Here is a 12483-nt window from a genome sequence, read left to right as displayed (position 1 = left end):
TCTTCGCCTATGCCAATATTGGCCACACAAATCGATGTTGGCCAACGGAGAGGCGGGCGGCACGTTTCCAGTTTTTGTAGCTGCCCAACTAATGACCAAATATTATTTTACTTTGATTTCTTTTGGCCCGAAGGTCAATTGCTTTTACCATTTCTTACAAATTGAGTTAGTTTTTCGGTGTCAGTTGGTTGCTGGCGTGTCCGAGGGAGAAGAGGAAATCGTCGAGGAGAAACCAGGGCAGTAAACAAAGATCAAATGCAAATTACAGAAGATGTCGTTAAATGAAACGAATGATGGTCGTTTGAGTACCAATTGAGATCAGTTAGAGAAGCATTTATCTTGTGGCCAGCAATCAGGCTGAGTAGACCAATCCAGACTAGACAGCTTGATAATAAATAAATGCAGCATTGGTTTCATTGCATTTAATTGAATCTTTTATGTGAGAAATCAAAGAAAGCGGCCGACGTGCTTTTCAAATGGATTGAATTAGACTTTGATAAGCTGAGCGAAATGGTTGACATTCTCTTAATCCAGCCGTTTTAGATTCAAGTGACTTATCACTGGCAGTCACTCCGGTTCAAGCTGAACGCTTGTATTACAATAAGCTAACTTGATTTTAGTGTACTTTATGTAGTGTTGTTGTTGTTTGCCATTATTTACATTTAATTTTTACTTAATGAATCACTTTTTTAAAAAATATTATAAAAGAGTTCGTGCTCTTTGTTCTCGAATCAGATTCACTCTCATTGGGCTTAAGCATTCCATAATCCAGTAAACCGTTGTGGAGCTAAATTCGTGTACCACAAACAGCATGGTCATGAGGAAAGGGGAGGGACACTGAGAAGAAACCAGATATTTATGTAAATTGTGGTTCTTTCGGGCTTTGAGATTTCTTTTCCCCCTCGCAGCTATTGATCTTTTGGCTCAACATAAAAATGTGTGTTTAATTTCGACGGCAGGTAGCCCAAGCTTCGGGGAACAGAGCTTGAGGAGCTCAGCGAGTTCAGCGAGAAAAACCAGCTGGGCAGCTGGCCGATCGGAGGAGGGACCCAATGAACTAGTTTCTACGAGTGCCATGGAATTTGGGTTACATGAATTGTTCGTGGCCAAAGCTGCGGCCAACCCAATCTATCGGTCAAGAAAATAAATCGTTTAATAAGCTATGAAGGGCTCTGCTGTGGTTAATTCATTGGTCACCTAATGTTATTGGCAAGCAGTAATAAACTAGTTTTATTTTCTCATCGAAGCAGCATTTGCTACAGGCTGTTTCCCTCGACGAAAGCCAGGCAACTGTAACTTTTCACCATCCGCATATTTGTATCTATCTTTTTCGGGTTACTTGCCTCCGCCAACAGCAAAACGTTGCAACTTCGGCAGCAAAAACATTCATTTGTTTTCATGTACAGCCAGAGCCGTCGAAAGCTGGGCACAAAATGGTCAAGTGATTTCCACTGGCCAGCACTTTCACAAGCTGAAAAAGCCAAGAAGCGGGCGATGAAGGCAATTAATATTTAATTCGTATATAGACAAGGAAAAGTTTTGCTTTTCCATTGCCGCAGGCTGAACATTTTGTAATTGAAACTAAGTGAAGAAGTCCAAGTCGCATCACAGCAAAAACACAGGTACTCCCACCGAAATGCCAAAATGAAGTCAGACAGAAAGTAACAACAGGTTTTCAAAAACAACATCAACTAGAGAATGATGACTCGCCCGCGATATCAGAAAATGAATGAAGAAATTATATCACCAAAAACAACAACCTGTAGAAAATTAAAAACATTCAAAGAAATTGAATTATTATATATTTCATATTTTACAAAAATACGAGCCTCAAGATTTAATTAAGAAATTATATCACGAATAACAGTAGGTTTTTCTAGCAATTTCAAAACATTCACATTCAATAAAATTGTTAGTAGAATTACAAATTTTATATATTATATATAATATTGAATTGAAGCTTAAACCCAATCCACAATCCCCAAGAGTATCAGCATAAGTTTTTACATTTTTAGCTTTGGTTGGCAGCGACTTTTTAAAACCAGAGACCTTAGCTGCGTGGCTCGAAGATGGGCAGCCGTCAAGAATGCAGCCAAAAAGGCAAGGCGGCCAAGCCAAAACAGGTTAATGTTAATGTAAATGTGCACACCAAAGTCAAGAGTCAGACACTCTGCCCAAAAGTCAGTTGGGGGATCATTGTGTTTGGGTGTGTATGCGGTGCGAGGCAGCCATGTGAATTCTGTGTTCGAGATTCGGCAGCTCGGAATCGCAGATAGTTCCGAAAGTGAATGGAGGAGCTTGGGAGAATTGCAAGCTAGAAGATGACAAGCTAGATAACTTGGCTCGATTATAAGTACGATTGTGCTGGGCATTTCTACAGTTCCGCTCGCCTCGCTAAGCTCGATCGCTTTTTCTATTTTTAACAATTGTCGACAATGACAGCGTCAAATTTTTTCTGTTTTTCTCCGCTTTTTCCCGGCGAGTGAGCTCCACTTTTCCACACAATTCTCACAATTAAAAACATAAGCAGAAACAGAAAACGCACAGAAAAGGGGAGCTGGAGATGGAAAAATAAAGAAAATTTGTGGCAATTGTAACTAATCGACCAGCGATGTCAGATGGCTGATGGCGCCGTGAAAGCGCCCACCTTGCAAGACTTATGAAATTGTCAACTGCTTTTCAACATGATTAAGCTGCTTTTTGCCGCCGAGAAGTAGAGAGCGCAGAGATGACCATTAATTCGCTTTTAGAATGAGTTCGGTATTCGTTGGCACTTTCACTGCCGCTGAGACGGAAGTTGAGAATTTAAAAATAACAAAATTGAAAATTGAAAATCAAGATGCTCAGAAGCGAAAACTTTCGTTACCGGGAAAAAGTTGTTGACTAGAAAATTGTTGACCCAATCAAATTGCTATAATTATTTAATGATTTGATGGACGCCAGACATGCAGGGAATAACCATCGGTCTCCCCAAATAAGTTACTCGCATGTCGGCCCAGATCTTAGTCCGGATCAGCTCACTGATGGATCTCTCTGAAGATTAACTCAGACCACGCCCTGGCATTCCTTTCTTTTAATGGCCAACCGACACTTGATATGTGGCAGGAGATTTGTCTTCTCTTAGCTAGATACAAAATGCATTTTTCCTCTAATTTCATCTGACTTCTCGCACTTTCGGTATAGTTTTGAAAATGTGTCGATTTTAAATCTTTACCTGTGATTGCGGCGAACATTCACATTGTTATTGTGTTTTTTAGGGTGTCTACCTGCCGATTCTTTGGCATCAGCAGCCAATTATTGACCTTCGAAAAAGGTCTAGAAATTAAATACTTTATTCGTCGTACCCAACATAATAGATGACTTTCTGGCATTTCTTTCAGGAGTTTATTCCTGTGAAACGGGGGATTATATCAATTGAGTCAGCCCAAAGCCTTAATGCTACTTAGTTAGGTTTACCCTACGAATACGCAACTTTGAGTGAAGAAAATTGGTAAAACAATTGACACAAAGGTTGTTCTTTAGCTCCTTAAATGTTCTTTAAGAATGGTTTTGGAAAGCCCAAAGCTACACTTGACAATAAACAAAAGACTTAAGCAACAAACTGGCACTCACTACTGGAGTTTGCCATCCCCATTTAACGCTGTTCACGAATCTGGCAAACACTTCCGTTTAGAAGCTCTGAGCCAAATACCAATATACAAATTATGACTAAGCCAAAGCGACTTTAGCCACTAAGCACGCGCTAAAACAAGTTTTACTCGTTTCGATACTTTTTGCCAAACCATGGAAATGACTTAAGTAGAACTCATCTCTCTACAGATTCCTTAATCATGGCACGAATTTCAATAAAGAAACGAGTTTGTTTATATTTGCCAAATAGCATTGCCAAAAATGAACCACGAAATAAAAAGCATTATAGTGGGTTGTTTGCAGATGTGATGAGGTTTTTGTGATGGTCTTGTACGTCATTTGTTCTGCTTTTCACTTCGAGTTGAGTGAAATTTTTACCACTTCTATGGTTGTTTCGGTTTCTGTTATTAGGCAACAACAACAGCGCGCAGAGTGCGTCTTGAAATTGAGGTTAACTGTTTGGGTAGCTCTCGCTTTTCGTCTTTTCGAGGGGTTCGGGGATTACGGGGGCTTCGGGGAACCCAACTTGGCCTTTATTGAATGAATGTGACAACAAAGGCGAGTCAGACACTGCCGACAGACAATCGAAGCTTTTTTAGGTTTTGTTTAATAGAAAGTAAAAGAAATTGTTCTTATTGTTGCCGGGGTGTGCTACTTTTTATGGGTAAGTGGGAATATATATATTGAAGTCTTTATATGGCCTATAGCATAACCACACTCGCTACGGCGATTGTTTGCTCAATCAGTGGAATCAATCAATTACTTAAACACAATTAAAGCGAAGTTTAATTGCAAATTGTTGGATAAAACGAAAGCATGGCATTGTTTATGGCTGTATATGCAGATATATATACAATTGAATTTTTGCGCAATGACTGAAGCCAAAATAGGCGTGGCTTGAAATGGGTTTTTATTCATTATTGTTTATTGATTGATAGTGTAAAGCTAGTTTTAGTGATGGCATGTAGTGAAGTCAGCTAAAAGGCAGAAGAACATAACGTCATCTACAGATCGGAAGCTAGGTATTTACCAACCAATGTTGGTGGTTATTTTGCAGCCCAAGTTTTTCCCATTCCCACTCTTTTCCGGCTTATTCGCCGCCATTTCAATATGCAACTCACCTTTTATATATGCAGCTGGAGCTATAAATATAACCACTATATGGGTTGGATATGTATCGTACACGTATGCTCAGTATTCCGATTTATGTGGCATGTCAGCTGGTTATCCTTGAGCTCAACAAAAGCGACAACAACGACGTTTTTTTTCCCTTTCCCGACAACGGCGGTGTCAGTTTTTTATGGCAACTTTTGATGCTTTTTTCTTTTTATTTATTTATACTTTTTAATGGGCAAGGCCAGTGTTGCACTGCAGGGAGATATTTAAGTTGGTTAATTTTAAAGTAAAAGCAAAGCTAAAAGAAAACGCGACACATAAATGTTATTTATTATCGGCTCGGCCTGTCCTACTATCTATAGTTTGTCTAATGGGGCTGGGTCTGTTTAATTATGCATGCCGTGAAAGATCCGAAACCAGTCAACCCAAGAATTCTAGTCTCAAGTCGGAGCACGTCTTCGAAAGGCGATGGGAAGATTTGGGTTTCAAGCTCACCAAAATGTTCGAAGAAATATTTATGTTAATTAGGTGAAAATCTGGAGAGGAGGGGCCTGAAAGAATTTCTATTTCAGATTTTTGTTCTTCGAAACAAATGACTTAAGCCACAAACTTTTGGTAAGTGAATACTGGAGTTGCCAAACTCAAGCTGGCTGTTGGCCAATCTTTAACCACAAGACTGCAATTTCACAGCCCTTTTATTTTTCGGTAACTTTTTGTGGTTCCTTCTGGCCGCACCATTTCTTTGGGCATTGCGCAAAGCACTTGGTGGCCAGTGTTGCTTCTTATTCCCGTGTGTTTGTTATTCCTACGCGGGTAATGGGAGCGTAAATGCGCAGCTGGCGTGCGAAGTGAGTACCCGAGTGTGTTACTCCCCTTGGATGGACTAGTTACTCACACAGGTACTCGACTTGGCGGTAGTCTAACGTCAGTTAACAAAGTAAAGTGCAAAAGGCACAGACAAGTTAATGGACTGGTAAAAACCGAACCGCTCAAGAGAAGCAAAGAAACTACGGAGAACAAATTATGCTAGAAGTTCAACTAACTTGGTTGGTTAAAAACAACATAAAAGAATAATAGCGGCATAGCTCTGAAGAAGAAATACTGTTCCACTTAAAATGGAGTTCCTGTTTTTGTAAAAAAAAATCTTCGGCTTTGGATATTATTTTAAAAAAATATCTTAAATATTCATTAAATTAATTGCTGGTATTTATTGTTATTTGTTTATGCACTGATTTTGTAGGATTGTCCATTACACTTTTTACAAAATGTAAAATTCCTTTTATTTTCTTTGGCTGCCATGTAATCGTCAATTTCCTCATAAGACACACACGATCCAAGCACGCGCCTCCATTAAAATGCACAGAAATCCTTTTTTCGCTAGCCAGCAAACAAACACGAACACAAAATCAAACACATTGCTGCGCAAAACAATTGAATAAAATCCAGTTTCCAGCCAAATACATTCATAGACTGCACAAGCACTTATAGTTAGGACACAAAGATGTCTGAAAACCCGAGGAGCGTTTACTGTACCATGCCACACGAAGGCCAAACTCAGACTGAAACTTGTTCACCAAACTCAGCGCGGCCTGCACCTGAAGCTGAAGTTTCAGTCCACGCACACAGAGACCACAAGACACGACAGCAGAAAGCAAAAAGCAAGAAGGTAAGAAAAAGACGAGGAGCAGGCCAGAAAAGATAGCTATGGGTATAGGTATAGGTATTGGTATAGGTACAGGTATAGGTATTGGTATAGGTACAGGTATAGGTATAGGTATTGGTATTGGTAGAAATGTGAGACTGGCGAGGAAAATAAAACAGCTCGACGTGCCCGTTTTACAGATTTTCCTATGGCCGTTCGTTTCTTGCCTTCTCAGGCGGCTTCTTAACGGCTTTCGTTTCGATTCGTTTCGTTCGTTGGCTCACACTCACTCACAGAAACCCAGTGGGATCGATACATACACTTGTCTAGAGGTTGGGTTCGCCGCAGCCTCTGAACGTCCACTACGCGCCACAGTCGAAGGCAAACTAAAGCCCCGAAAGCTTCGGCTTTCTTAGGTTTCTATATGGGTTTTAGCGGCTGGTGAGCCGGCATGTCGATCGTCGTTCGCCGCCGTTGGATTCGGCTGAAAAGACGGCCTGGAGTTTTAGCCGGCTGTGCGAATTCGCCGCAGAAACGCTACCTAGCCAAATACGTGGGCTGCATTGTCTCGGCAGGATTAGTCGTGTCGTCCTTGTTTCCTGGGAAATTTCAGTCAGTTACCCGGGACATGTGAAGACGACTGTGGGTTTTACCCACCCACCGGTTTTGGGTTGCTAACTGTTTTCAAACATTGCCGCGCAACGGAAGCCGAATCCTACAAAGTGTAACGAGTAACTCAAGTAACGAACTTGCTAAAAGGGTTCACCCGCAAAATAGAGTGGGTCATAAAAGAGGGATTATTACTCATACCCCTTGTAAGTCTTTGAAACAGGCCTTTCTTTACTCATTTATTTTTTGTAATTACCCATTCTATCCCTCACGGAGCCATAAACTATGCAAGACGTGCGAAATGCCAAACGGAAGCGAAATCTATTAATGGCTAACGAAAGACTTAAGCAACGAACCCTCTATAAGAGTAAATGTTCGCACATTAAATTTTTATGAGTTAAATAAATCCTTATTATTGCAGAGTAATTGAGCTACTAATGGTATGTTTTACCCAACTATCAAGTTTGCTCTTTCTAAAGACCAAACTAGAAGGATTCCGAAAACAACCCTTATCAAAGAGTCAATGGGAAATGGAGTAAACCATTAAATTAAGATTTCTTAGTCATTAAATTCCTCCGTTTAAGTGGCTGAAATCAATTTATATCTTCTTCATTTTATGTCTACGAAGGTTGTATTGACCTTGTTTTAATCAGTTTTTTCCTTCTCTTTGTATTGAATTTTCCCATAATCAGCCCAATATTGACCAAATGCGATTTATAAGTAAAACTTATAATTATTAATTATGGAACGACCAATATAGATCGAGGGTTCTTACTAATTTTGTATGTACAATACATTTTTAATACAAATCGAACAAAAGAATAATCTTTTGTTATTTATTTTTACAAAAATGCTTGACCTTGAACTGGCAAAACATAAAAATAAAAATGTTTATTAAATGGTGTCCTTTTGGTTTTACCTCTAATTTTCAAATATTAAGGCATGATACAGAAAAATTACCTGATTCTTGTTGAAACATAAATCAGACTTAAAGATACAATTCACACAATCAGAAAATAAATTAATATAATTACGGGGTAAGCGGTTCAACTAGACTTCCTCCAAGCAATCTTCATGGGGTTATTTTGTTTTGCTTTTCAAAACAACAAATCATCATTTTATGAGTATAATTAAAAATGTTGTTTAGGAGTAAAGGGCAAGAAGATAAGACGGTACAAAATATAAGAGAGGAAATTCTTTAATGACTTCTGAAGTATGTTCTGTTTTCTGTTTCTATGTTTTGGAAAATAATTACAGTATCTCCAACTTTGACCATCCTTCTTGCCTCTGCAGTCCAATATTTAAATTAAAGACAATTCACCTCCTTAGACGGAAACGTAGACAATTGCCAGCCAATTGAAGACAATCAGACAATTGATAAAATCAGAAGGTTTAGCCAGCAGAACGGAAGTGCCATATGGGGCGCGCACTTAAATATTCCGGCAAACGCGTGAGGGTTTCGGTCCGACTTTAGATTCTGGGCCGTGCCTGGCCAAATTTGGCCGGAGAAAGTCTTGACATTTCCATCAGAATAATGTTGTATTCGATTTCCTAAAAACACTTCAGCAGCTACTTACACCAAAATATTGAAAATGCCATTTGGTCGAGACGATACGCACAAAGATTTCAAGGAACTCAAAAAAATTCCAAAGAGTAGTAACAAACACCTATATATTGGCATTATGGGCACTGTCATACCTGGCATTCTGTTAGGCGGCTATTTAGGCAAGAAGTTTGCCCAATTTCTCGAATTATTCGATCTATATACGCCCGATATTGTGGACGATGATGAATAGAACAACCGTGGCACAAATTGATCTCCGACATGGAAAACCAAAAGAATTTGGATCAAGCATGTGCACATCCTGTTCGTATGTATGCTAATGGGCCGCATAAAACAGGCCAAACGGGATGCTAGGAAAAGAGATCATAACATCAACATCAACTGCCCAAACCGGTAACCCAAACAAATCGGAGCAATAACTCCAGCAGATCAGTTGTATCATAATTATTCAACCAATTGTAAGCAATAAATGTATTTCTGCATCACAAGTTTTTAATAAATGCATAAATGAATAAATGCATTTTCTCAATTTTAAAGTATTAAACTTCTTTAACACAACATTATTTCATTTAAATTTACATTTTCGGTTAATGTAGATTTAGCCCTCTTAATTTAATTTTATATTTTTATATCTCAAGCATATTTGCTATATAGAGCGACCGAAGAGAAAAGTAGTTTCGTCTTCTTTTTTAAATATTTTTCTTTTAATTGTGGCACGATTACCCAGAACAGAAATTAGTTTGCAGTCTACATACATATGTAGAGCATGAATTAAATTTTGAATTGCAGATTTGGTCAACGCCAGACTTTAATTGCACATAGTTGGTGTGGAAGATTGTGTGTTGCTCAATGAAAATATTTTCTCTTGTGGATTACATTGAGAGCGGATTACATTAAAAAAAATAAAGCTTGCGGAACTTTTAAGGGGATACCTTAAATTTTAATCGAATTAACATAAAATTTATAAATTACTTTTTGATGTTATAATTGAGCTGAAAATGGTGGCGAAAATAAAACAATTTCGGTTGAGTACAAATGTTCTTATATAAGGTTAAGTTTACATTTTCTCAAAGTACACTCGAAAGAGAAACGGAGTAAAAGCTAAATTACAAGGACTAAATTACAAACAAACAAGTTTTTGTGGGAGTATATTAGAGGCTTTGACAATGGTGCTGAATGCAGGCAGTCTACCGAAATCCTGTTGCAATATTTTGTGTCCTTTGCCCAATGTTAAATAATTTCAGCCAATTTTGTCAAAGCAGGGAAGGATACATTTCCGGCCCTATAAATTACATACATTCTGATCAGCATCAGTGGGAGAGTCGATCTAGCTATGATCGTCTGTCCCTTCCGAAAAGTTTTCTTTGGTTTGCAGTTAGTATTTAAGTCTGAAGGGGTCGGAAAAATTGGAAAAATCAATGAAAACAAATTAAAACTTTGCTGTTTTTCAATTAATTCGAATAAACTTCGAGTACTGATTTCCTTTTTTATCATTAAGGTTTTCATTTTATTATTATTTAATTATTTAATTCTTTCTTTCTAGCGCTACAAGTTACTTATTTTAATGCCCTAAAAAATTGAAAGCCTCTTCTTAAAATATGTTAACCTAATACATTTAACATTTAACTGATTCGCTTTACGATCAAAATTCTGAGATAATCGATACTGTGTTATCTATAGTATGTCACTGCTTAGTAATAATTTATGGGTACACAGCTCCAAAATGTTGCAATGTATATATTAAAAATTAAATAGTCGATAACTTTTAAAGTTTTAACAAATAGTTGCGTCTATTAAAGGGAAAATAAGCTAATAAATCTCTAATCGAATTCAAATTGTAACAGTAACTTGTAAAATTACCCATCCCTGGGTGTGACCATAAAGAAAAAATACCGAAAAAATGTACTACTCGGCGAGTGCAGTATATAAATGCTAAAACTTGCCCAACAGCTGATCACCTCGAAAAAAAATAAACAAATGCTGATAGTAGGAGAAATGAATTAAACGCCAGGCTGCTGCCAAAACCAAAAAAAAAAGATATAAAAGTCGTTTGTTGGAAAATCACAAATATTTGGAGAAAAATGTGGCTGGCAGGAAACCTGCTTGGAGGATCCATAGCCCGTACATCCGGTCGCTTGTTGCACCTCAAACGCAGGGAGGTGTACACGGTGAGTCCGAGACTCCTAAGATCTTTAGTTGTCCGCCCGTTACGCAATGTCCCCCCAAATACCATCGGCAGGAATGCTTTCGCATACTAGGCGTGCACGAGACGGCGGATCAGAACACGGTGCGCCACGCCTACTTGGATCTGGTGAAGCGGGTGCATCCGGACTCGGGAACCGAGGAGGCCAGTGCCGAGCGCTTCCAGCAGGTGGACGAGGCCTTCAGGTTGCTGCAGGAGAAGTTCGCCAAGGGCAGACGCAACATCCAGGAGGACGAGGAGGAGGCCCTGGAGTTCGACATCAGGCACACGGCGCCGCAACACCGCCAGTATCTGTCCAACGAGGGCATCGGCATGGGCACTCCCTTCCAGCGCCAGAAGCAGTACCAGCAGGTGCGCGCCATGAAGGCCCAGGAGCGCGTCCTCGAGCACCGAATTGACAAGGCGGCGGCTGGGGAGAAAACCCTGATGTCCAAGGGCGGCGGCGGCCACTTTCGCAGACACGCCATCAAGACCAAGTACGGCATCGACCGGGTGGTCGAGGATCTCATCCAGGAGGCCATGTCCAAGGGAGACTTCAACAACCTCAATGGGGCCGGCAAGCCGCTGTCCTCGACCCAATCGCAGAATCCCTACCTGGACTTCACCACCCACAAGCTGAACAAAATTATGCTGGACAACGGATTCACGCCGGAGTGGATTAGTCTGGGCAAGGAGATTAGAGATGCGGTCGCCAAGCTGAAGCAAAAGCTGCGTCAGGAGCGCATCTTCTACGGTGAGTGGCCTCTGACCCGCTCCGAGGACCTTTCCGCCTGGCAGAGCTTCACCAAGCAGCACCAGGAGGATGTCCAGCAGCTGAACAAAACGATCGACAAGTACAACCTGATAGTGCCCATCCTGGAGAACCAGTTCTTTCGACTGCACCTTGAGAAGATGGCCGAGTCCGTATTCAAGGATCCGGAGTTGCAGCGCAACGTAGTCAGACCCGAAGTAAGAGCCAAAGCCAGGAGCCATGTGGAGAGTCAGGGGAGTACGAGTACCAGTCTATTTTCCCTAATCAGCAAACTATTGTAATGGAAAATGTGTGATCGATATGTGTGTGTGATACTAGTTTCAAGCGTAGAGAAATGATAAACTTGTGATAAGATTTTATCTCGTCAATTTTGAATTGATAAGGGAAAATTAAGAAATAGTTGTATTGATTTATGTTATTGTAAAATAATATTCTAGAGATTGATCTGTACTTGAATTTTTAAGAACATTTTAATTAAATTTTGTTATTTAAATTTTATGAAATGTTTTGAATAAAAAGGGTTATGGTTTTAAGAGAAACAAATACTAGTCAAAATGTGTTACATGTTGTATTAAGATTTTAATCTATTTGTATCCAAGTTTACAATGTTTCTAACTGGGCTTCTAGTTACGCTTTGCATTATGAAAAAATTCTTATATTTTTAAATTAATGGAGTATTTGCTTACAGTTGCGAATGGAGTAAACGAATTCCGAATTAAGTGATTTATGCCGTTTTTTAATTAATTATTTAATTGTTTGGTGAAAATAATTTTATGCAAAAAAGTTCACGTTCCATAATTTGTGAAAAAATTCTTATATTTTAAAATTAATGAAGTAGTTTTTCAAAGTTGCGTGTGCAGTAAACGAGAAAATGCCTTTCCGAATTAAGTGATTTATGCCTTTTTTAATTAATTAAATATTGTTTGGTGAAAATAATTTTATGCAAAAAATTCACATCCCTTAATAAA

General features: G+C 39.2%; 3 protein-coding genes across 5 annotated transcripts in view; 2 read left to right on the top strand and 1 right to left on the bottom strand.

The window, feature by feature from the left end:
- Window positions 1–6770, bottom strand: part of LOC108150705 — a 37887-nt gene extending 31117 nt beyond the window's left edge. The window contains exons 1-2 of one of the 3 annotated variants that reach the window (XM_041708836.1): window positions 6709–6770; window positions 4752–4998 (exon numbers count right to left, since the gene is read on the bottom strand). The gene's annotated coding sequence lies outside the window, so the exon portion shown is untranslated. Of the gene's footprint in view, window positions 1–4751; window positions 4999–6708 lie in introns of those variants that run through there. The other 2 variants (XM_017278973.2, XM_017278974.2) reach the window with 2 other exon arrangements.
- Window positions 6771–8531: 1761 nt separating this feature from the next.
- On the top strand, window positions 8532–9073 carry LOC108150700. The gene has a single exon (XM_017278964.2). The coding sequence runs from the start codon at window positions 8590–8592 to the stop codon at window positions 8791–8793; it is 204 nt and encodes a 67-aa protein (XP_017134453.1). The 5' UTR covers window positions 8532–8589; the 3' UTR covers window positions 8794–9073.
- Window positions 9074–10521: 1448 nt separating this feature from the next.
- LOC108150695 (dnaJ homolog subfamily C member 28) lies at window positions 10522–12063 on the top strand. Its single transcript, XM_017278956.2, has 2 exons — window positions 10522–10729; window positions 10801–12063. Exons 1-2 carry the CDS (start codon window positions 10643–10645, stop codon window positions 11794–11796), a joined length of 1083 nt encoding a protein of 360 aa, XP_017134445.1. The 5' UTR covers window positions 10522–10642; the 3' UTR covers window positions 11797–12063.
- The last annotated feature ends 420 nt before the right edge of the window (window positions 12064–12483 follow it).

Source organism: Drosophila elegans, unplaced genomic scaffold (genome assembly GCF_018152505.1).
Source record: "Drosophila elegans isolate 14027-0461.03 unplaced genomic scaffold, ASM1815250v1 contig_397, whole genome shotgun sequence".
In the NCBI taxonomy this organism is placed as follows: domain Eukaryota; kingdom Metazoa; phylum Arthropoda; class Insecta; order Diptera; family Drosophilidae; genus Drosophila; species Drosophila elegans.
This window is presented reverse-complemented; position numbering and strand designations above follow the sequence as displayed.